We start from the raw sequence: 25,548 nt of genomic DNA on the forward strand, positions 1-25,548 counted from the left end.
CATTCAATATGATCTACAAGAAGAAATGTTGGCCAAACTTCCAGAGTGAGTCCTACTGAGTCTCTTGCATAGATAATTTAGAACCTTACTCTATTTAAAACTTCTTTCTAAGATCCTAAATATGTAAATATCTACATTTCTGTGTATAATATGACTAGTATTATAAATTCAGTAATTATAATAAAATACTAGCCTATCTGGGTGACTTTCTGAACTCCAAGAATCACTTGGTTTTATTATTCCTTATTTTTGACATTGCTTTTCCTCTAACAAATTTGTAACATCTTAACCACATCCTCTGACAACATCATCACACCTTATGTACATAAATGCATTAGCCATAATGCTTGATAGCATATAGATCCACAAAGTATACTTATTTAACTCATTGATATTCTCCCATTTTTATGCTAAAATCAATAATCTGAGCAATCCTGATTGTGCTGCCTCAAGTGGAGAAAGAAGCAAATCAGCTCGATTGACTGCTAACACACACTCAAGAAAGCAATTGACACTGAAAATAGATTGGAATAATATGGCCAAGGCTTCATTAATAATTATAACATTACCAAATGAATACATAACTGAACCATCTTAAGGTGTGTAATGGGAGTACTGATGTTATGAGTAAACTCATCAGGAAACAACCACTTAAGAACATGCCATACTGGGTCAGACCAAGGGTCCATCAAGCCCAGCATCCTGATTCCAACAGTGGCCAATCCAGGCCATAAGAACCTGGCAAGTACCCAAAAACTAAGTCCATTCCATGTTACCATTGCTAATGGCAGTAGCTATTCTCTAAGTGAACTTAATAGCAGGTAATGGACTTTTCCTCCAAGAACTTATCCAATCCTTTTTTAAACACAGCTATACTAACTGGACTAACCACATCCTCTGGCAACAAATTCCAGAGTTTAATTGTGCATTGAGTAAAAATGAACTTCCTTCGATTAGTTTAAATGTGCCACATGCTAACTTCATGGAGTGCCCCCTAGTCTTTCTATTATCCGAAAGAGTAAATAGCCGATTCACATCTACCCGTTCTAGACCTCTCATGATTTTAAACACCTCTATCAGACCCCCCCTCAGCCGTCTCTTCAACAAGCTGAAAAGTCCTAACCTCTTTAGTCTTTCCTCATAGGGGAGCTATTCCATTCCCCTTATCATTTTGGTAGCCCTTCTCTGTACCTTCTCCATCGCAATTATATATTTTTTGAGATGTGGCGACCAGAATTGTACACAGTATTCAAGGTGCGGTCTCACCATGGAGCGATACAGAGGCATTATGATATTTTCCGTTTTATTCACCATTCCCTTTCTAATAATTCCCAACATTCTGTTTGCTTTTTTGACTGCCGCAGCACACTGAACGAACAATTTCAATGTGTTATCCACTATAACGCCTAGATCTCTTTCTTGGGTTGTAGTACCTAATATGGAACCCAACATTGTATAACTATAGCATTGGTCATTTTTCCCTATATGCATCACCTTGCACTTATCCACATTAAATTTCATCTGCCTTTTGGATGCCTAATTTTCCAGGCTCACAAGGTCTTCCTGCAAATTATCACAATCTGCTTGTGATTTAACTAATCTGAACAATTTTGTGTCATCTGCAAATTTGATTATCTTACTCGTCGTATTTCTTTCCAGATCATTTATAAATATATTGAAAAGTAAGGGTCCCAATACAGATCCCTGAGGCACTCCACTGCCCACTCCCTTTCACTGAGAAAATTGTCCATTTAATCCTACTCTCTGTTTCCTGTCTTTTAGCCAGTTTGCAATCCACAAAAGGACATCGCCACCTACCCCATGACTTTTTACTTTTCGTAGAAGCCTCTCATGAGGAACTTTGTCAAATGCCTTCTGAAAATCCAAGTACACTACATCTACCGGTTCATCTTTATCCACATGTTTATTAACTCCTTCAAAAAAGTGAAGCAGATTTGTGAGGCAAGACTTGTCTTGAGTAAAGCCATGTTGACTTTGTTCCATTAAACCATGTCTTTCTATATGTTCTGGGGCGGATTTTAAGAGCCCTGCTCGCTTAAATCCGCCCAAATCCGGGCGGATTTAGGCGAGCAGGGCCCTGCGCGCCGGTGAGCCTATTTTACATAGGCCTACCGGCGCGCGCAGAGCCCCGGGACTCGCGTAAGTCCCGGGGTTTTCGGAGGGGTGCGTGTCGGGGGCGTGTCGGGGGTGGGGCCGAAGCGCACGGCGTTTTCGGGGTGTGTCGGGAGCGTTCCGGGGGCGGGCACGGGGACGTGGCTACGGCCCGGGGCAGTCCGGGGGCGTGGCCGCGCCCTCTGGACCCGCCACCAGGTCGCGTCCCGGCGCGCTAGCGGCCCGCTGGCGCGCGGGGATTTACGCCTCCCTCTGGGAGGCGTAAATCCCCCTACAAAGGTAAGGATGGGGTTTAGACAGGGCCGGGCGGGTGGGTTAGGTAGGGGAAGGGAGGGGAGGGCAAAAGAAAGTTCCCTCCGAGGCCGCTCCAATTTCGGAGCGGCCTCGGAGGGAACGGAGGTAGGCTGCGTGGCTCGGCGCGCGCCGGCTATACAGAATCCATAGCCTTGCGCGCTCCGATCCCGGATTTTAGTGGATACGCGCGGCTCCGCGCATATCTACTAAAATCCAGCGTACTTTTGCTTGCGCCTGATGCGCCAGCAAAATTAGGCCAAATCGCGCGGTTTGAAAATCTACCCCTCTGTGATTTTGATGTTTAGAACACTTTCCACTATTTTTCCTGGCACTGAAGTCAGGCTACCCGGTCTATAGTTTCCCAGATCGCCCCTGGAGCCCTTTTTAAATATTGGGGTTACATTTGCTATCCTCCAGTCTTCAGGTACAATGGATGATTTTAATGATAGGTTACAAATTTTTACTAATAGGTCTGAAATTTCATTTTTTAGTTCCTTCAGAACTCTAGGGTGTATACCATCCGGTCCAGGTGATTTACTACTCTTCAGTTTGTCAATCAGGTCTACCACATCTTCTAGGTTCACCGTGATTTGATTCAGTCCATCGGAATCATTACGCATGAAAACCTTCTCCGGTACGGGTACCTCCCCAACATCCTCTTCAGTAAACACCGATGCAAAGAAATCATTTAATCTTTCCGCGATGGCCTTATCTTTTCTAAGTGCCCCTTTAACCCCTCAATTATCTAACAGTCCAACTGACTCCCTCACAGGCTTTCTGCTTTGGATATATTTAAAAAAGTTTTTACTGTGAGTTTTTGCCTCTACGGTCAACTTCTTTTCAAATTCTCTCTTAGCTTGTCTTATCAATGTCTTACATTTAACTTGCCAATGTTTATGCTTTATCCTTTTTTCTTCTGTTGGATCCTTCTTCCAATTTTTGAATGAAGATCTTTTGGCTAAAATAGCTTCTTTCACCTCCCCTTTTAACCATGCCCATAATCGTTTTGCCTTCTTTCCACCTTTCTTAATGTGTGGAATACATCTGGACTGTGCTTCTAGAATGGTATTTTTTAACAATGACTACGCCTCTTGGACATTTTTTACTCTTGTAGCTGCTCCTTTCAGTTTTCTTCTAACAATTTTTCTCATTTTATCAAAATTTCCCTTTTGAAAGTTTAGCACGAGAGCCGTGGATTTGCCCACTGTTCCTCTTCCAGTCATTAAATCAAATTTGATCATATTATGATCACTATTGCCAAGTAGCCCCACCACAGTTACCTCTCTCACCAAGTCCTGTGCTTCACTGAGAATTAGGTCTAAAATTGCTCCCTCTCTCGTCGGTTCCTGAACCAATTGCTCCATAAAGTTATCATTTATTCCATCCAGGAACTTTATCTCTCTAGCGTGTCCCGATGATACATTTACCCAGTCAATATTGGGGTAATTGAAGTCTCCCATTATTACTGCACTACCAATTTGGTTAGCTTCCCTAATTTCTCTTAGCATTTCACTGTCCGTCTCATCATCTTGACCAGGTGGACAGTAGTATACTATCACTATAATCTTCCCCGACACACAAGGGATTTCTACCCATAAAGATTCAATTTTGCATTTAGTCTCATGCAGAATGTTTATCCTGTTGGACTCTATGCCATCCCAGACAAAGCGCCACACTGCCTCCCGGGTGCTCCTCTCTGTCATTGCGATATAATTTGTACCCCAGTATAGCATTGGTTATCCTCTTTCCACCATGTCTCTGAGATGCCAAATGAGTCTAGGTCATCATTCAATGCTATAGATTCTAATTCTCCCATCTTACTTCTTAGACTTCTGGCATTAGCATACAAACATTTCAAAGCTTGTTTTTTGTTTGTATTTTCATTCTGCTTTTTAATTGATAGGGATAAGTTAGTTTTTAGTTACAAGCACTTGGACTACTCTTCTTATTATTGGAACTTCACTGTCGGGATGCCCTAATTCTAATGCATCATTAGTATCCTTTGAAGATACCTCTCTCTGAACCATGCGCTGCTGAGTGACTGTCGGCTTTCCCCTTTGTTCTAGTTTAAAAGCTGCTCTATCTCCTTTTTTAAGGTTAGCGCCAGCAGTCTGGTTAAGGTGGAGCCCATCCTTTCGGAAGAGACTCCCCCTTCCCCAAAAGGTTCCCCAGTTCCTAACAAAACTGAATCCCTCTTCCTTGCACCATCGTCTCATCCACGCATTGAGACTCTGGAGCTCTGCCTGCCTCTGGTGACCTGTGCGTGAAACAGGGAGCATTTCAGAGAATGCTACCCTGGAGGTTCTGGATTTAAGCTTTCTACCTAAGAGCCTAAATTTGGCTTCTAGAACCTCCCTCCCACATTTTCCTATGTCATTGGTGCCCACATGTACCACGACAGCTGGCTTCTCCCCAGCACTGTCTAAAATCCTATCTAGGTGATGAGTGAAGTCCACCACCTTCGCACCAGGTAGGCATGTTACCAGGCGATCCTCACGTCCAACAGCCACCCAGCTATCTACATTCCTAATAATCAAATCACCAACTATGATGGCCGACCTAACCTTTCCCTCCTGGGCAGTAGGCCTTGGGGAGATATCCTCAGTGCGAAAGGACAATGCCTCACCTGGAGAGCAGGTCCTTGCTACAGGATCCTTTCCTGCTGTACCTGGTTGATGCTCTCCATCAGCTGCCAGTCTGAAGTTGGGACTTGGCTACTATAACCCTGAAGGTCTCATCTATATACCTCTCTGACTGCCTCAGCTCCTCCAGGTCTGCCACTCTAGCCTCCAGAGATCGGACTCGTTCTCTGAGAACCAGGAGCTCTTTGCATCGCATGCACATGTACAACTTCTAACCGGTGGGTAAAAAGTCATACATGTGACACTCGATGCAAAAGACTGGGAAGTCCCCCTCTTGCTGCTGGACTGCTGCCTTCATCTCAGTTTTGATCAGTTCCTAGTTAAGTTTTAGGTTGCTATGGGAGTAGCAATGTGTCTAATGTCCTTTAAATGTATTAGTGAATTCACTATATGTCTTTTAGTGGCCTACCTGGGTCTGATCGAATTCTCAATAAAGTTTTAATTGATTTTTTGTTTTTTTGTGAAAGTGGCACCTGCCTATAAATTAAAGGATGAGCTAGGGGTGGGTGAGCGAGGGGTGGGAGGGTTGGGAAAAACAAGCAGTCTAACTTCAGTTAGTCAGCCAGAGTGACTCACTGCTCTCTTGATTAACAAATGTTGGTACCTTTTCAAACCCAATCACACTACCTCAACTCCTTTCCAAGGTGAATAACTGAGCTGAACTTTTCAACCTTTTTACTTAGGTATATACTCCTCCTAGCTTATTTCTAGCTTCTGGCTACTTTTTTTTTTGGGGGGGGGGTTGTGGTTTTTTTTTTTTTTTAAATACACACACTCAGTTTGTATTAAATACAAACACTCAGTTCTTTAAGTCTGCAGAACACTCAGTTCTGCAGACTTTTAAAAATAAACACACTACCTACTGCTTACTAGCTGCCTTATTGACTGACTTTTTAAAAATACAGTCTAACTTGTTTATTCACTGCCTTTCTGACTATTAAAAGCACAAACAGACAAACACACTAAATAATATTCCCAAATAGTTCACTTTGCCCCAATACTTTTAAAAAAGACAATGTCCCAAGCAAAAACTTACTGATTCCTTTCAGCCACCAGCAAGGGGATCCTCTCCTCTCAGTGTTCCCACTATTTACTATTCTGGATTATTCAACCCATCAAAGCAAACAAGGTCATGCTCCTTGGAGAAAAAGAATAGCCAAGCATCACCGGGCAGTCCACCCCATTCAACTATGGCTGCCAGCCCTCTAGGGCATCAAAAAAACACATTAGGATTGCTGGTCTACTGGCAAACCAGGCCCAAACAGCAGACATTGTCCTCACCCCCCTCCACATAGACACACACACACACACACATTTCAAGTCATGAAATTTGATTGCCATGAGCTTCTTTTCCTTCTCTAACTAAATGTTCACTTACTTTGGCTCTGTTACTTTGCCCTCGGCTGCGACAAATCATACAGAATATATAATAACAGTGGAACAACTGATTTATTAGAAAGGAATTTTCCTTTTTAATTATTCAATCATGATTCTCGACTAGTTGCCCTGGATGGAAGTCCTAAACAAGCTTCAGTCTATATACTGGGAGGGAAAGTGGAAGAATCTGTTGCTGCAGCATAGTAGGCAAGATAAAGAGGCAGTTAATCTGCAGGGTGGCCTCTTTTTTCCATGCTACTGTCTCTCCTTCCCCCATTCATTTCTGCCTCTTTAAATGACCCAATTGGGCCACAAGACTATTGATGGGGTATGACTGTTACTCCCCTTAATTGTGGACACCAAGACTACACAAGATGAGGTGGCTGCCAGAAATTCCATACCCCACAGCCCAGCAAAACCTCAGAAGACCCTCTCTCTCCACTTCCACATGAGATTAAGGTCCCATCTTGTGCAGTCTGGCACCCAGAAGTCAGATATACTGGCCATATAGCCATTGCAGTGACATTGAACTGTCCCAATGTAATGGAATTACTTGGCCTAAGTGTGACATGCTGACTTAGGATGCACTCAGAAGTAGGCCTCATCGGACTCAGTATTCTTACCACTGACTCCTGCTTCATGTGATTGCACAGCAAGTGTGGGAAAAGAAGAAGTAAACATCAGATACACAGATTCTATGGTGAAGGAATTAGTCACAAGAGAACGTTGTTTTCTCTCCCCGATCCATGTTTTTGGAAATTACATGCATTTCTCAAAACATGCTTTCAGATGTGCAGTCAAAAGGGTATAATTAAGAGAGGCCTGGGAAGGAGAAGGGAGAGGGACAGACAGAAAGAAAAACCTTCAGCTATCCTAATAATTGTAAGAAAATAATTTATACTTCATTATTGCAACTATTGCTTTTGCTATTTTTTTTTTATTTTTTTTTGCTATAGTGCTTTCTGGAGTGCAATTTAGCATTAGCAATTTAAAAAACACTGCTTATCCTGGTATTGATAGTTGAGTGACTCAGGGTGTAAGTGTGTGTGAGTATGGCGTAAAGTGATCTGCATAGGAAATCCTGTCAGGAAGAGAATCTGCAGGATACATATCTTCTGTCTGGAATAGTGGATCATGCCAGGGGAGCTGCCTGGGGGATACTAGCTTTGTGTCTTACTACATCCACACTGAGTGAACCTGCAACACCCAACAGGCCTCTTCCTCCACCCCCACTGCTGCTGAACACAGAAGCTGGCCAAGGAAGGTAACAATGTTTCTTTCCTCCTTCCTCCCCTCTTCCTCAGCAGGCATGGTCTGTCTAGTTACCCCCTGGCACCTACATACATACTGCAGCATTGGGTCTATAATTAATTTGGATAATACATTTTATTGAAGAGTTCTGGCATATACCAGAGTTGTGTGTGTGTATAGGAGAGTAAAGGAAAATATTTAATAGAATAAGAACAAGGTGATCATAGTTAGTGTAGACACTGGTACAACAAAGTACAACAAAGAGACAGCTTTCTAACAATTTTTTATTAGTCCAATATATGGAAAATTGAGAGCCCTTCATTAATACTTTATAATGTCATTGCATCTGTGATTTTCCTCCTCTGTCAAACTTTGCTATGAAAAAGCACATCAGTAACAAGCTATAGCAATTTTATTAGCATTTCTGTCTGCACTGACACTGAAGTTTCTTTCACTGGCAAATTGTACATACTGTACATACTTGGGGAGAAGGAGCCTGGGTCTTAGAAGCATCAGGTCAACCATGATGACCACCAATATTAGGGGAAGCAAGTCCACAGAATTCTAACATTTGATAAATGCAAGATTCTTTGTTATGCTCTGTTTATTTCAAGCTTCAGTTATTCTAATGCAGTCTTGGAAGTTCCCTAAGTTCACAAACAATTCAATTGACAATTAACATACTATTATATCTTATATCTTATATCATATGCCATCAATTGCCGTGTTGATGCCACTCTTTTTGCTGCCTCACTCGGCATTCTCTGCCTTGGTGTGTTGATTCCCTTATTCTGGCAGCCTTAACCATCCCTCAATGTCTGGGTGTATTGATGCCGCTCTTCTTGCTAACTCACTCTGTACTCTGTGCCTATGATTCTTGATGCCAATACTTTTGCTTTCTTAACCCTCACAATGTCTGGGGGTGATGATACCTCTCCTCTTGTTGCCTCACTTTGTTGCCTAGGAGGTGTCAATATTATTCTTCTTTCTATCTTACCCAATGCCTTTAGATTATTGATGACACAGCAACATAATATGAAAAATTGTCATTATAACAAAATTAAATTATTAAACTTAGAAATACTTCCAAATAAATGTGGCACAGCCAAGAAATGCCTTAGTTCATTAAGACTTCTTTTGTCAACAGAAAACTTGAACATTTTTGTAGTCTTTATACTTTTTGTTTTTCAAAAAAAGCAGAGATGAAGAGATAGAAGATGGAGAAAAATCTAGACTGGAGCTGTTTCCCAACTAGGTATTCCAGCGAGCAATAGGGTTTAAGGATGTGCATTCATTTTGATCCAAAAGGGAAAACTACAATGAATGAATCAATTTTTGGTTCAATTTGGGTAAACCACACAGAATGGCCATGGTTCTCAACAAAGGTCTGGCTGACTGGGCAAGTCTTCCCAAATGCAGGATTTAAAATCTGCCACATTATGTTGGTTGCAATATTGTATTTTTAGGAGAGTGAGGGGGGGGATTTCTTTCTTTTTTGAATTGAGTTGGTACTCTATTAGGATTACAGATTTTATTGTGTTTTAAAATTTTATTATAGGGTTATTAGGATGATTTTATGAATAGTGTGGAAGGCAGGCAGATGAGTCCTTTTTTTGTCTAAAATAATGAGGAAACTTTAATTGGACACCACTCTGATGTGATAAGAGAAGAGTCGTTTTATCAAGTTTTAGTAAATAAATAAACAACATAAACATAGATACATACTGCTCGAACAATATATTATGCTGCGGACACATTCCCATATCTTGTCTTATAGATTCCATTTCAGTTCGGATATCTTTCCCATATACGAATGCTGTGCCAGATGATGGAGGAAAAAGTCCTGTGAGGATTGACCTACAATGAAAAAGAAGTTTTTAATTTTCCAAGGGAATATCAATAATAATAATAATAATAATAATAATAATAATACTCAACATGTTCACCAGAAAAAAAGCAATTTGAATATTTTTAACTACTATCATCAGGATTGTACATGACAGCAGCCCAAGTCAAATGACAGTGACACAGTAAATTACAGAAAAATAAAGACCATCCAGCTCCTCCAGTCTACCAAGTTATTCTGTTGCCACTGCTAAGGATACATTCTAGCCGCCAGCCACCGAGCATGACAATATATAAGTTTTCTCTTTATCCAGTACATACTTTTTGTCTTCCTTCTTTGTACCATCTTAGATAGAAAAACATTTTAGATGTCTCACTTAGGGGGTCATTTTCCAAAGCGATCGCATGCGAAAAGGGACTTTTCGTGTGCGATCACTAAATGGGGGCGGTGTCAAGACCGGAACAGGAGGAGATGGGTCATCACCTGGGCAGACACCGTGAAGATATCATGGACAGACAGTGAAAAGGTAAGAACCCTTTTCGTTGCCAATTTCATGCCCAATAGCACCACCTTTTATGATGGCGCTATTGGGTGCGAAAGCCAGCAGCGATCATTCAAAGTGAGACATACGAACAGAACAGTGCTCTCTTGATGGACTCACTACCTGGGTAACATCAAGCTAGGTTGAGAGAACATTGCACAAATATCATCTTTGAGTGAGTTTCCTCACTCCGAGGGTCATCAAATCTTCACAAGTGAGCACTGTTCTGTTCGTACATCTCACTTTGAATGTCAAAGTGGCCCCTAACCCCCTACACTAATACCTAAACCTCACCTCAAGTTACTAGGTGGGCCTCCCATAGAGATATAAATACCTATCTAGTGTTAGGGCATTATAGCTAGGTTCTCTCACTCTCTCTCTCAACAGGCATTTGAAAACAAAATGCAATAAAGCCTTAATGCAGCTTAACACTACTGAAAAAGGTATAGCTAAAATCAGTATTAAAGCCATGCAATAGGGCAGTGGTCCCCAAACCTGTCCTGGAGGGCCACCAGCCAGTCAGGTTTTTGGGATATCCTCAATGAATATGCATGAGAGAAAATTTACATGTTATGGAGGCAGTGCATGCAAATTTTCTCTCATGCATATTCATTGAGGATATCCCAAAAACCCGACTGGCTGGTGGCCTTCCAGGACAGGTTTGGGGACCCCTGCAATAGGGCTTCACAAAATGGTAAGCCCACACCTAACTCCTCTTTTTCAGATTTGCATCACACCATATGTGCTATCACATGCATTTAAAGGGTTTTCACATGCATTAAAGGTGCTTAACACATGCAAAAACACCTTATAGCATTTTGATAAATGACCCTATTAGTTGCTTTCAGAACCCAGGCAAAATGCTGCATAACATGACCTCCATTGTTGGCCCATAAGAAGTGATAAAGTTATAAAATCTCTAATAGGAAAAACTCTAACAGGAAAGCAGGAGTGAGGAGATAATAGCCTAGACTGAAGTTAGTCCCCAGCTAAATATTTCAGTTAACAATAGGGATGTGTATTTGCTTTGATCCAAATGGAAAACATTTTTTTATTTTTTTATTTTTTTATTTAAACAGTTTTATATACCGTTGTGCAGACAAATGTCCATGTCGATGTTTACATTTCAGCAATAATAACACAGGAAAAGGAAAAAAATGCAAACTTGTCATAATTATAAATATCACTAAAACTATATTAAGTTAACAATAAAACTATAAAATACCACAAACTAAAGGAGCAGATAATAAAAAATTTAAAACATCTAAAAACAGTAAAAAAGATTAAGTGAAGACGTAAAGACCTGCTAAACAACATTGGCTTAAAACTCCTCTACTCACTCTTGGCTTGATGAATGAGAAGATTTTCAGTTTGGTTTGCAGCAAGCAAACCAAATGGCTGCCTTCCTTGAACAAGCAGAGAGGCACAAAGTTTCATAGCACATTTGTAATCGTGACCACTATTTTCTAGCATGGATGAATGGATATGTGTGGGGAACCAATGAAACCTTAAGTAAAGATAAAATGTAATGAAGCAGATTCTTGTTTAGCTTATTTTATTGTTGCAATATTGTACAAAATTACTTATGATTGTCTAGTGCTTTAATTTCCGTTCCTTTATACATTTTGTTCTTATGTTTTTGCGTCAATAAAGAAATATTTTTTTAAAAAAGACATGATACCCAGTAGAGAGTGGCTTCTAGGAGCAAATTCTGAACTCAACTGGAGATTGTTCTTTTCTGGTGGTGAGGGAGCAAGAGATACTGTAACTAGGGATGGTGTTTTCATTTGAAAATGAAACAACAAAAGCTCCCCTTTGCCCTACATTAGCCTGCCAAGATTTACTAAACAGTACAGTTTCACATGGATCACACCATTTATCACGTTTCGAGCTATGACTTTTGCATATTAATGACCTGATTGCATATATTTGCATTCTGTATGGCTCATTAATTTTGCATGCATTGCACCTCCTTTGTTTATGTAAGAGATTGCAAGCTAATTTTTAATTTTGCATGATAACATTTTTTATGGATATTAAGTGCTGTTTTTGGCATTTAATGTGTACTAACACATTATCACAGCTTATTAAATAGACCCCAATGTTAGTTTTCTGCAGCATACAATATGGTATCTTATGCACAATATTATCTATAGTGTAACAATCTGAGTGTACAATTTTTATAACCCATTTGAGAAAAATGAATGAGCTCTATTTATTGCTGTTTCTAATCATTAGAATTGAAAGTCATTTTCAAACTGCAATCCCATTCTGAATAACTATTCATAAGCACTTTTACATTACTTCAGTGCCTTCTTTTGTGCTGCAATTAGATGCCAAGAAATTACATTAATAAAGATCATCATATGTGATCATTTTAGATGGGGTCAACAATACAGTTTTTTTTCTAAAATACAATTTCTGCTTATTTATCCTCTCAATTGTTCTGACTTTCTATTGTATTTTTTCACATGTTGAGACCAATATTCAAACAAGACTCCAACGTATAACTTATTTAGCTAAGCTTAGCCAGTAGTGCGCCAAATAGCACCACCTTTCACGGTGGCGCTATTCAGTTTGAAAGCCGGCAGCCAGCGCACCGCCGGGGTGCGAAATCTGCGGGTTTTTGCAGGCACGTCCCCCCCTTCGCCCCCGCCCCCTGTTTTCTCAGGATTCATCATTCTGCGAGGAATGATGAATCCAGGCCTAAGTGTCTTATAAAACTAGATGGAAATAAGTTTGTTTTCTTTGAACCTAATCAATTAAAGTACCTCTTGGACAGCAGGAATTCTAATAATTTTGCTTCTACCCCAGAGCCTATGTGAATTGCAGTGTAGTGGATGTATTGGATTATATGTCAGATTTTTCCTTTTTTTTGCTGATTTCTTGTTGAGATTGTTCCATAAATCTTTCTTATCCCTGTTTGTGGGCTAAATTAGGGTTTCACTGATATAGTTTTCTTATTTATAGTTTTGTTTTCCTTTGTTAACTTTCCTCAGTTTTGCCCTAGTTTTTTCGGTACAAGATTAATGTTTGTGTATATAACTGAAAATTATAAATAAAGAGTTAAAAAACACAACATGGGAAGAGTTTAACATTTGAAGTCTGTATCTGAAGTATGAGTCCCAGGACCTTATCCAGTATTATCAGCCCAAGGGTTACACAAGCTTTTAAAGGGGAGCACTGGCCTCTCTTATTCCCCCATCCTCTCTCTCTGATTCAGCCCTAATGTTAGTGACAAGATCCCTCCTGTGCTACCATCCCTCCATCCTCTGCCACCACAGCCCTAACTCTCCCACCTTCCCAATACTTGTTCAAATGGTTATCTTCATGTGCGATCATGAAACACTGCTACAGTGATCCCATTTCTGGACTTTCAGAATTGCTATGTGAGCAATGCTGGAAGCATAAGCTGCCAGTATTGCTGAAAAGCAATGCGGTAGCAGGTTTCCATAATCTATGCTGATTTTCGAACAGGTACTGGGAGGGTGGTAGGGTAGAGGATTAGGGTAGGTGGTGGGGGAAGGCACCAGAGGGATCTTGGGGGCTAACTTTCATGGCTGCGAGGGCCAATTTGCTGGTTCATCCAACGTGGGGGAATGCAGAGGTGAAAAGCAGGCAGGTGGTGTGAACGCTGCACCTCAGCCCCACCACCAGACCCCAAATCAGGTATGCTGTAGGAGCCATACCGCCACTTCTCCTCATTTGCAGCCTGCAAGTGTAGTCAAATCTTGTGGCTTTGGCTGGTCCTGTACGCTTATCTCATGATGAATGAAATCAGCACAGAAGAAGTGCCATGCCCATGAGTTTTGAATACAGTTGCAAAGCTGGCAAACAAGGGAGAGCAACAGAAGGGGCTCCTGCCCTCCTCCCCCAATGTGGAAGCACCAAGGATGGAGACCCGGTGGAGCTGCTGACAGATCCAATGCAGTCGGTGGCTGAAGAAATAAAAAGAAGCAGCCCAGTAGAGCTGGGCCATGCCATCGGCGGCTGAAGAAAGAACTCAGCCTGTGTGTTAGCATGAGGGGAAGCCTGCCTGCGTGCCTGTGCAATTGCCTGTATGTGTAATATGAGATGGAACCTTCCTACTTGTGTGTGTCTGTGAGTGAGAAAGGGAGCCTGCCTGCCTCAGTGTGAGAGATCCTGAATGTGTGTATGTATGGGAGATATAGCCACCCAATATAAGATAGTCTCTATTTTGTGTGTGTATGTGTGTGTGTGTATGTGTATGAGAAAGGGAGAAAGAGCCAATGAAGGTGAGAGGTATTATCTGTTTGTGCTTGTATGTGTGTGTGTGTGTGTGTGTATGTGTGTGAGAAAGAGAGAAAGAGACACTGAGAATAAGAAATGCACATGAGAGTGAACATGTGACTGACTGTAAGAGAGAGATGATAAAGTTTGTGCACCCTCCCCTCCTGCTCCATCATTAATCCAGGACAATCTCAATATGACTGGAAATCAAAAGTTTCCAAGGATTTATGATATCTCTATTACTGTTAAATATAGGATGTTATTTGATGTATCTGCTGTTTTTCAAACATTTTATTGGTGCTTGGTAAATTTTTTAATATGAATGTTTAATTATTGAATGTTCTTTTGTTCATCAGATATTTTGAAATATTTATGCTTTTTATTAGTATGGTTGTTTTATATTTCTTGATTTTGCAGTTTGATGCTTTCTGAGAAACAATGACATTTTTGTTTTTCCATTGTTGTACTGCATACAGAATTTGACTTCTTGTGGTTTCCAGTTCAGTTTTTGTCTGCACTTTTCTATTAATACTTTATGGCTTGTTTATTCTGTTTAGTATGTGTGTGTGTGTTTGAGAGCTAGAGAACCTGTATGTGCAAGAGAGAGAGAGAAAGAAGGTGTGTGAGTGAGAGAAATCTGCAACATACTATAATTTTGAAGTTTCTATATGATAATTTTGTGTTTCGGTTGGGGGTGGGGGTTGAGCGCTGTCAACAATTTTTGCCCAGGGTGGCTTTTGCCCTAAATCCAGCCCTGCCTTTGTTTCTGGTGGCTGGCAGATCTTATGGTGGGCAGTGCACTGAATCAGGGACTGGGCACCCACAGAGTGTGACAGGCAGAGGCAGTCAAGGGACAACAATGTGACTTGGATAAAAACAACATTAACAAGGAAAGCACCAGCAAGACAGGGGCAGATAAGGAAGTACAAGGCAGCGGAGGTACACAGACAACAAGGGGCTAGACAAAGCATGGAACAGCAAAAACACTACAAGGGAAATACACACACAAGGAGCAATACACTGATAGGAAGGGCCACAGAAGGCCCAGACAATACAAGAGCAGGACTGGGATGGCCACTAAGAGATCTCGAAAGGATAAGGAACCAAGTAAGGGCAGAGAGGCAAGAAAGCCCCTTAGAGGCCCAGACACAACAAGGACAAGTCTAGGAGTGCACAGAATAGATAGCCCACCAGGAAGCCTAGACAAGACAGGGATAAGGCTAGGAGCAAAGGCAAGAGATGCCACAGGAGTGCCTAGGCAGGACAAGAGCAGTGCAAGGAATACACATGCTAGAAAGGCTACAAGGAGGCCTAAACAGGACTAGAGCAAAGCAAGAGACCAGAACAAGAATACTAAGCAAACAGTAAAAAGAAAAGGGGTATTAGAGAGGAGAATTCATGCTAAAGAAGGAAGTAAGCTGTGAGGGAGGGTTTTCTAGGGCTGGCCTTGCTGCATTATGCAGCCTTCAAGGCAGAAGCTAGATTGAGTCTGAGCGGCCCAAGGAGGTCCCCTGCTGGCAGGGAGCTACCTAGCAGCCAGATTCATTACACTAACATTCAGGCCAATGCAATATAGTGCACTTGGCTGCCTGCATGGCTTTACAGGCACTTAGATGTGTGTTTTGGATATGTGTTCAAAACCTCTTATGCAATATGGAGATTAGCACATCCAACACGCACGTCCAAACCACATCTTCCATTTTGCCTGGCACCAATATCAGTCTCACCTTCATCAGGAGGTGAAGGTGGACAAAGAACTGCATTGATTTATATGTACTAAATCATCCCCAGTCTTATATACAGGTCTCACTGAAGAAGAAAAATTAATTAAGAACTGAAAATCAAGTCTTACATAGTGGTTGTTTTTCCTGCACCGTTGTGACCAAGAAAGGAAGTTATCTGCCCTTCATAGAAGTTCACATTCAGTCCATCTACTGCCAGTTTTTTACCAGTTTTGTAAATCTTTACCAACTTCTTGATGGAAACTCCTTGTTTTAAGTGGGTTGGTTCTGTTTCAAATAAGGCTTCAAGAATTGTAAAAAAACAAAACAAAAACAAAAACAAAATTAAAATAATTATGGCAATTAAAATTAAATACAGTGAAAAGACATGTGAAACTGTAAATTTTTACTATTATTAAACAAAGTTAGACTCTTTTAAACAAATGGAGGTCCATATTCAAACACCATCTGGTGAGCAAAATTAGCCAGATAAACTTATCCGGCTAACTTTGGAGGTACATGCAATAGTGAAACTGCACTATTGAACATAGTCATCTATCTTAAAGTTAGCCAGTTAACTATAGCCACTGAACTTCAGGACAGCTCTTTGGTCTGATCCAACTTAGCTGGCAAACTCACCCCCTCCCAGTCATGCAACAGTAATGCCCCTAAAGTAGGTGGCTAGAATTTATTTGGATATGTGCCCAAATATTCATTTATCTGGCTAACTTCTGAATTAGCTGGCTAAATGCTTTTAAATATTTACCTCATAGGCCTTTTCGCATGTGACAGAATGCAAATTAGGGAGGGGGAGGAGTCGGGGCGGGGAGGGGCATTTCTAATATAAACTAAAATTATTATGAAACAGACAAGAGACCCAAGTCATTAACTAACTGGTTGTGATCATTCTAACCTCTAATAATACAGAGTTCAAAGTCCTAGTTTAGAACTATACCATACTTTTGTTCTACGACATTGAAATCATATCCCCAAAAATACATTGTGTATTGTATTTGGAATAGCACATACCATTTCCTTTAAAAATCCCTTGTGAAAAGCTTAAGAATATTTTATAAAGTCAGAATCCTAACAGGATCCTGGTAAATATGGGTAAAGGTTCATCAGCCCCTTTCAGTCCATCTGTGTTCAACCTTACCCTTCAGCACCATAGGTGAAAGGAGTGGAGGATCTGGTTTGAACCCAACCAGCAGATCCCAAATGGCTGCTGATCAGTTGCTGATCATAGATCCTCTCAGGAAAGGGGGCCAGACTCTGTGGGGTATAAAACTGAGCTGAGTGAACACTGTCCCTACTTCATCCCACAGCCCTACTTACCTGCTTGGGTCAGCAGACTTAAGTAATAAGACAACTGGGAGTACAAGATGAGCCCAAAGCAAATCTTGCAGCAGTATGTGAAAGGGATAGCACTATTCCTTGCATGCCTGATCTGCAATAATCTGAGATTGCCTTGAGGTTTGGTAGTACTGGTGGGACCATTCAATATTTAACTAGAACCAGTGCAGGTCATGCAGTTAGAGGTTGGAGTTCAAGAACATGCAGTAGATCTCACAAAGAATCAGACCATGAACTGGAGCACAATGATGTGAGTAAGGGAGCTTACATACAGGTGAGAGGATGGATGGATGTTAATAGGAATTTCCAGCATACCTGTGAGAGGATGAGCCATATTTGATCTGCATCAGCAATATTAAGTGAGTGGACTATATTCAGAGAGGATCAAGGTCAGGGGAAATCTCAGAGACTGATCTCGTATTAGGTTTAGGCAGCTGTCAGTGTCTCATCAAAGCTTCGAACACAGCCCATCCGGGTTCATTGTGGATGTCCTATTTGGGGGAAGACCTGTTTAAGAAGATCCATTGGAGGCAGGGGACATGCTTAGCCCAGAATATTGTATAGTAAGGCAGCTTCTCCTTTAGCATGGCCATGACAGTAGGATCCTAGCAGAAAAGTTTTTGGCAGGGAATAATACTGCCCATTTGAGGGTTTCTGCCAATGAGCTCATGGAGCAATTCAGGGAGAAAAAGGGTTTAGAAAGGGACAGGTCAGCAATTGGTATGATACTTCTCAGTATGCAGGCATTGGGTGTCAATATCCATAATGAAAGCATTGTTTCCATGTTAGGTGGGGGATGGAGGAGGATAGGCTCTGTCCCTGAGTTCATGTGGTAATGGGAAATGGTGGGAATGATCACACAGTGGTCAGAGAAAGTTCCAGAATGGGGGTATCCAAGGGTCAGTTGCCACTGAATTGTCAATGGCCCAATTTTGAAGCACCTGATTACTTTTCAGATGAATTAGGCTCTCCTTAAGGATAGGGGTGAGAGTAGACCTCATTTGAGAACTCTTACCCCTAAGTCACACACAATTTTTCATCACACAGCAGTAACATAAGAACATGCCATACTGGGTCAGACCAAGGGTCCATCAAGCCCAGCATCCTGTTTCCAACAGTGGCCAATCTAGGCCATAAGAACCTGGCAAGTACCCAAAAACTAAGTCTATTCCATGTTACTGTTGCTAGTAATAGCAGTGGTCATTTTCTAAGTAAACTTAATTAATAACAGGTAATGGATACTAGTACTGTTGATTCATTTAGAAAGACTGAGAGGCAGGGAGCACCTAGGAAATAGGTCAGGTTCCTGGTGGTACATATATATTGTAGACAACCAAGATTTCTTTCACTAGACAGGAACATCTCAAAGTGAAGCTTGGTGAGAGCAGCTTTATAAAGAATGACTACCAGAGTTCAACAGTCAACAAAGTGGGAAATCATGACACATGTATTAATCAAGGTGAGTGTAGTGGCAATGTGAATTTGAACTAGTTGGGCCGGATTTTAAAAGGGTTATGCGTGCCGGGCCTATTTTAAAAAGGCCCGGCGACAAGCATAAAGACTCAGGACACGTGTAAGTCCTGGGGCTTGCAAAAATGGATGGTGGTGTGGGCAGGGCAAGGGAGGGGTGGGGCGGTCCAGGGGTGGGACCAGAGGCTCCAGGCACAGCGGCCATTTGCCGCTGTGCTTGGGATCACTCGCAGGCACTCGGCCGACGCACACAACTTACTTCAGCCCCAGGGCTGAAGTCAGAAAAGGTAGGGTGGAAAGGGCGGGGGAGATAGGGGAAGGGAAGGTGGGGTGGGGGGTTAGGGAAGTTCCCTGCAGAGCGGCCTGGGAGGAAACAGGGGAAGGCAGCGCGTCTCGGCACGGGCTCGGCACGCGCAAGGTGCACAATTGTGTACGCCCTTACGCGTGCTGACCCTGGATTTTATAACATGCACGCGTATGTTATAAAATCAGGCATATATAGGCGCGTGCCAGGTAGCACGTGCATATGTACACCACGCACGCTGCTTTTAAAATCTACCCTATTGTGTAAGATATGAAGGGACAAGCAAAAGTGCAATAAGAAACAGCAGTTTGTGTCGTCTTCTTTTAGTAATTTCTGATCCTCGCCTGGGTCTGGATCTAGCAGGATATATATTATGGAAAGATTGGGAGATGGGTCTGAAATATGATAGGGGTTCTGCTGGTTTTGGTAGCATTACAATACATGTCCTGATCCCTGATATGGAAAATTTGTAAGAGTTTATATTGATATTTGACATTTTACTTGAGGGTAGGAGGAAGACAAGAAAGATAAGAGGAAGAAGAAGAAGAAGAAAAGGAAAGATTCCAGGATGTGAAGTGAATGCCAAGGAATATTTTCAACTGGCTGAAGGGTTTTTCTGGCTAGCAAGTACAGTTGGGCATCATGACCCTTCACAATATGTAGCATTACTCCCCTGCATGGACAATATTTTGGGTTCACACAAGAATTGTAATGAGCAGGTATGATTAAATTATTTGTGATTCAGGAACCAGACAGAGCAGAATTGCTATATTTCTTTAGGTACCCAGGATACAAGTTTGTGGCTGACAGAAATAATGAACAGTCCATATTTGTAAGCCTAAGTAAGGTCACCAAGCAGTGTGGTAGAAGATTTTGGAGGGCTCCAGCTATCCAAATTCATTAAAGAGTGTGCTCAGAGGGTTCCTGCTCTCTACAAGATTATCCAGAGGACAGAGGGTTCTAGTTTTGCAGAACATGCAAACTACACTCATCTTTCCTGTTAAGGAGGGAGAAAGGGGGATTAGGAAGTGGTATTTGCAGGAGATGAGGTAATGGTATTTGAGATAATGTTGAGATTACTACCTGATAATCTCCTTTTCCTTAGTGTAGACAGATGGACTCATAACAAATGGGATAGTATCCGCATGCTAGCAGTTGGAGACAGATCTGACGTCAGCACGAGGGTGTATATATCCCCACAGGAAGCATAGCTATTCAGTAATCTTCCTTGCAAAAGCTGTTATAGATGTGTGTACTGACGCTCAGTGAAAAAGTGAAACAGGATTCCCCTGACCGATTGATAGTAGCTGGAGACCGCCAGCATTCCCAACCGGAAGGCGTCGACACCTGGTAGAGTGTACGCTGTTATGGAAACAGATGACATGGCTTACCTTGAATCGGTGAAAACCCATGTACGCAGGCAGCTGGGCGGGATGCTGAGTCCATCTGTCTACACCAAGGAAAAGGAGATTATCAGGTAGTAATCTCAACATTTCCTGGCGTGTAGCCAGATGGACTCAGAACAAATGGGATGTACAAAAGCTTTACTACCAGCCTGGGCGGGAGGCTGCCTGAGGCCCATGTAGTACCGCCCTCGCAAATGTTGAGTCCTCCCTGGCCTGGACATCCAGACGGTAGAACCTGGAGAAGGTATGGAGGGAGAACCACGTCGCCGCTTTACAGATTTCCGCAGGCGATAGCATCCTGGATTCCTCCCAAGATGCCGCTTGTGCTCTGGTAGAATGAGCCTTGACCTGTAGAGGCGGAGACTTCCCAGCCTCTACGTACGCTGCTCTGACAACTTCTTTAATCCAGCGGGCGATGGTGGGCTGCGAGGCCACTTCACCTTGCTTCTTCCCGCTGTGCAGGATGAACAGATGGTCCGTCTTTCGTAGGTCTTGTGTAAGTTCCAAATATCTGGGCAGCAAGCTGCCAATGTCGAGATGGCGTAATAAACGCCCTTCTTCAGATTTCTTCAGACCCGCCATGGTAGGCAAGGATATGGTTTGATTAAAATGAAACTGTGAAACCACCTTAGGTAGAAAGGAGGGAACCGTACGAAGATGGATAGCCTCCGGAGTGATTCTGAGAAAGGGATCACGGCAGGACAATGCTTGTAGCTCTGAGATACAGCGGGCTGAACATACAGCCAGCAAGAACACCATCTTCAAGGTTAGAGAACGAAGAGACAGGCCCCGAAGGGGCCTGAAGGTGGATCCTGCGAGGAAATCCAAAACAAGGTTGAGGTTCCACAAAGGCACAGGCCACTTCAGTGGCGGACGAATATGCTTGACTCCTTGCAGGAAGCGAGAAACATCTGGGTGCTTGGCGATGGTCTTGCCCTCCCTCCTGGGACCATAGCAAGACAGCGCAGCCACTTGAACCTTGATGGAGCTGAGGGACAGACCCTTCTGAAGTCCTTCCTGCAGGAAATCCAACACAATAGGGATTGTGGGTGCATGTGGATTGGTGCCGTGAGTGTCACACCATGCTTCAAATACTCTCCAGATCCGGATATATGTGAGGGATGTGGAAAACTTGCGAGCTCGGAGGAGGGTATCAATCATGGGCTCCGAGTAACCTCTCTTCTTCAATCTAGCCCTCTCAAGGGCCATACCGTAAGAGATAATTGAGCCGGATCCTCGTGAAGAATGGGACCTTGATGTAGAAGGTCCCGGAGAGGAGGCAGGGGAAGAGGCTCCCCTGCCAGCAGTCTTCTCATGTCCACGTACCAGGGTCTTCTTGGCCAGTCTGGTGCCACTAGAAGAACTAGGCCCCGGTGTCTCTGAATCTTGCGGATGACAGCACCTAGCAGAGGCCACGGAGGAAAGGTGTACAGTAGAGTCCCTGGAGGCCATGGCTGAACCAGGGCATCGATTCCGTGTGAGAACGGGTCGCGCTTGCGGCTGAAGTATCTGGGTACTTGAGCGTTGGACTTGTCCGCCAGTAAATCCATGTCCGGAATCCCACAATGATCCACAATCATCTGGAAGGCCGTGGGTGAGAGCTGCCACTCTCCCGGATTTAGGCTTTCTCTGCTGAGGAAGTCTGCTGTGGTATTGTCCTTCCCGGCAATGTGGACGGCGGAGATGTCCTGAAGATTCACCCAAGTCATCAGAGGGGCGATCTCCAGAGATACCTGTCGGATTCTGGTTCCGCCCTGACGGTTGATGTATGCCACCATGGTGGCGTTGTCAGAAATCACTCTGACTGCTCTGTTCTTCAGAGTGATGTTCTTCGAAGGCATGCCAATCGGACTGCCCGGGCCTCTAGACGGTTGATGTTCCACGCTGACTCTTCTCTGTTCCACCGCCCTTGTGCGGTGAGTTCTTCGCAGTGTGCTCCCCAGCCGCTCAGGCTGGCATCTGTGGTGAGCAAGATTCACGTGGGTGAGGACATCTTCGACCCCCTGCTCATGTGGTTGGACTGCAACCACCACCGCAACTGGGTCCGCACTCTGGCTGGTAGAGGTAGGTGCGTGGAGTAGTTCCGTAGACGGGGGCTCCAGCGAGAGAGCAGGGCATGTTGTAGAGGTCTCATATGGGCCCTCGCCCAAGGTACCACTTCCAGGGTGGATGCCATGAGACCAAGAACCTGCAGATAATCCAAGGCTGTGGGCCGACTGGCTCCCATCAAATACTGGATACGCTGCTGAAGTTTCAACTTTCTCTTGGTTGTGAGACTGACTGTGTCTGCCCGGGTGTCTAACTGTACTCCCAGGTATTCCAGTGACTGGGAAGGCTGTAAGCAGCTCTTGCTGAGGTTGATTACCCAGCCCAAGCTTTCCAGAAGGGCTATCACTCTGTCGGTTGTCCGAAGGCTCTCCTCTCGTGATTTCGCCCTGATCAGCCAGTCGCTAGGTAGGGATGGACCAGTATTCCTTCCCGCCTGAGTGCCGCCGCTACCACTACTACCACCTTGGTGAATGTCCGTGGTGACGTTGCCAACCCGAAGGGCAGAGCCCGAAACTGGAAGTAGCGGCCTAGAACCTTGAAGCGTAGGTAGCGCTGATGATCCGGTTGGATCGGGATATGCAGGTATGCCTCTGAAAGGTCTAATGCCGTGAGGAATTCTCCTGGCTGTACTGCGGCCTTGACGGACCGTAGAGTTTCCATGCGAAACCTCGGTACCCGTAAGTATTGATTGACTGACTTGAGGTCCAGGACAGGCCGAAAGGTACCCCCTTTCTTGGGTACCATGAAATAAATGGAATAATGTCCAGAATTCACTTCCCAGGCAGGTACTGGGATGATGGCTTTCAAGGACAGGAGCCTTGCCAGGGTAGCTTCCAATGCTGCCTTCTTGTGTATGGGACATGAAGATTCCACAAACTTGTCCGGGGGGAGATGATGAAATTCCAGATAATATCCCTCCCGGATAACGGCGAGGACCCACTGGTCCGATGTAATCTTGACCCATCTAGGGTAGAAGAGGGTTAACCTGCCCTCTATGGCTCCGTCCCCCAGATGAATCGGCGGATTCTCATTGGGAGGCGCGGCCGGGACCCGAGCCCGGGCCCACTCCCCTTTTGCGCTGCTTGGTCCGAAAGGACTGATTCCTGGCCGGAGGACGTGGTGCCTGGTAGCGACCCCTGTAAGGAACGAAACGCTGGGAACTCCTGCCCCTGGAGGGCCTTGGAAAGGCTCGCTGGCCCCTTCTGAACCGATCTTCCGGCAATCTGTGCACTGGAGAGGCACCCCATGCACTGGCCAGTTTATCAAGGTCGCTGCCAAATAGAAAAGAGCCCTTAAAGGGCAATCTGGTGAGGCGTGACTTAGAAGGCGCATCAGCTGACCATCTCCGGATCCAGAGCTGCCTCCTGGCAGCTATGGAGGATGAAATCCCTTTAGCTGTTGTCCGAACCAGGTCAGATGCCGCATCTGTAAGGAACGAAAGAGCGGATTCCATGTCCGCCGCTGGAGCATTGTTTCTAACCTGTGACAAACAGGCACGTGTCACCACCGTGCAGCAGGTGGCGATCCGCAAAGATAAAGCTGCCACCTCAAAGGCCTGTCTCAGAATGGCATCCAGTCGCCGGTCATGAGGCTCCCTGAGGGCCGTCCCCCCTTCAACTGGAATGGTAGTGCGCTTGACCACAGTGCTAATCAAGGCGTCCACCTGAGGGCACGCCAGCAGGTCCTAGATAGCCGGTGCCAATGGGTACATGCTCTTCAGAGCCCAACCCCCTTTGAAGGCAGCCGCTGGTGCTGCCCATTCTAAATCGATCAGTTGTTGCGCCGCTTGTAAGAATGGAAAATGGCGGGCTGTAGGGCGAAGACCTTCCAGCAGGGGGTTCTGCGCAGAGGGTACCGAAGCGCTGGGACCTGTAATATCCAATTCCGCCAGGCACTGAGATACCAGGTCAGAGAGATCCTCTTTAGGGAAGAACCGCCTCATGGTTCTATATGGCTCAGTCCCCGGAGGAAGGTCCCCCTTGTCCGGGAGTTTGGACTCGTCCGGTGAGACCTCCTGGTCTGACTGATCTGGACTGTCCATTGGTGGGAAGTCCTGCTCGCGATAAAGTCGTGAGGGTCCAGGAACTGGATCCGCAGGAGCCGCCACCGCAACAGCAGTCACAGCAGCCGCCGCAGGCGCAGCCACCACAGGAACCACAGGAACAGCAGGAACCGCAGGGCCTGGACGGGAAGCCGTTTGCATCTGTACGAAGGCATGAATCCCCTTAAAGAGATCCACCCAGGAAATGGAAGCAGCCTCTAATCGCCGGGGTACAAGCTCCCCTGGGATTCCTGATTGGTCGAGCCTGCCCCCTAACTCCGGGGTAGCCCCTGGGGAACTGTCCACAAATTGTGGCTGAGACCGGTCCTGGCCTGAGGGCCGCACGGCCTCCTCACATTGGGCTCATAGAGAGTCTGGCCCATCACTGCGCGTGGCCCTAAGCTGGCATGCAGAGCAGAGGCCAAGGGCTGCAATGCCTGAAGCAGTCGGCGCCGTCGCTGAAGACTCTGCAGTGTTCTGATCCATTGAACAATATGCGCTGAATGCGACAGGCGCTCAATAAAAGGATGTGGCAGCAACCGGCGCTTAATACAACAGGCGCTCAATAATAATATGCGGCAGCCAGAGGCACTTAATACAACAGGCGCTCAATAATAATATGCGGCAGCAATAGGGGCTTAATACAACAGGCGCTCAATAATAATATGCGGCAGCAATAGGCGCTTAATAAAACAGGCGCTCAATAATAATATGCGGCAGCAATAGGCGCTTAATACAACAGGCGCTCAATAAAAGGATGTGGCAGCAACCGGCGCTTAATACAACAGGCGCTCAATAATAATATGCGGCAGCCAGAGGCGCTTAATACAACAGGCGCTCAATAATAATATGCGGCAGCAATAGGCGCT

At 44.2% G+C, this 25,548-nt stretch overlaps 1 protein-coding gene across 1 annotated transcript in view; it reads right to left on the bottom strand.

The window, feature by feature from the left end:
- LOC115096270 (ATP-binding cassette sub-family A member 1-like) overlaps positions 1-25,548 on the bottom strand; it is a 618,744-nt gene that overhangs the window by 449,894 nt on the left and 143,302 nt on the right. The window contains exons 9-10 of the mRNA XM_029610773.1: positions 16,188-16,359; positions 9,423-9,554 (exon numbers count right to left, since the gene is read on the bottom strand). Coding sequence (XP_029466633.1) covers positions 9,423-9,554; positions 16,188-16,359 — 304 coding nt within the window. The remainder of the gene's footprint in view (positions 1-9,422; positions 9,555-16,187; positions 16,360-25,548) is intronic.

This window comes from Rhinatrema bivittatum, chromosome 1 (genome assembly GCF_901001135.1).
Source record: "Rhinatrema bivittatum chromosome 1, aRhiBiv1.1, whole genome shotgun sequence".
Lineage (NCBI taxonomy): Eukaryota > Metazoa > Chordata > Amphibia > Gymnophiona > Rhinatrematidae > Rhinatrema > Rhinatrema bivittatum.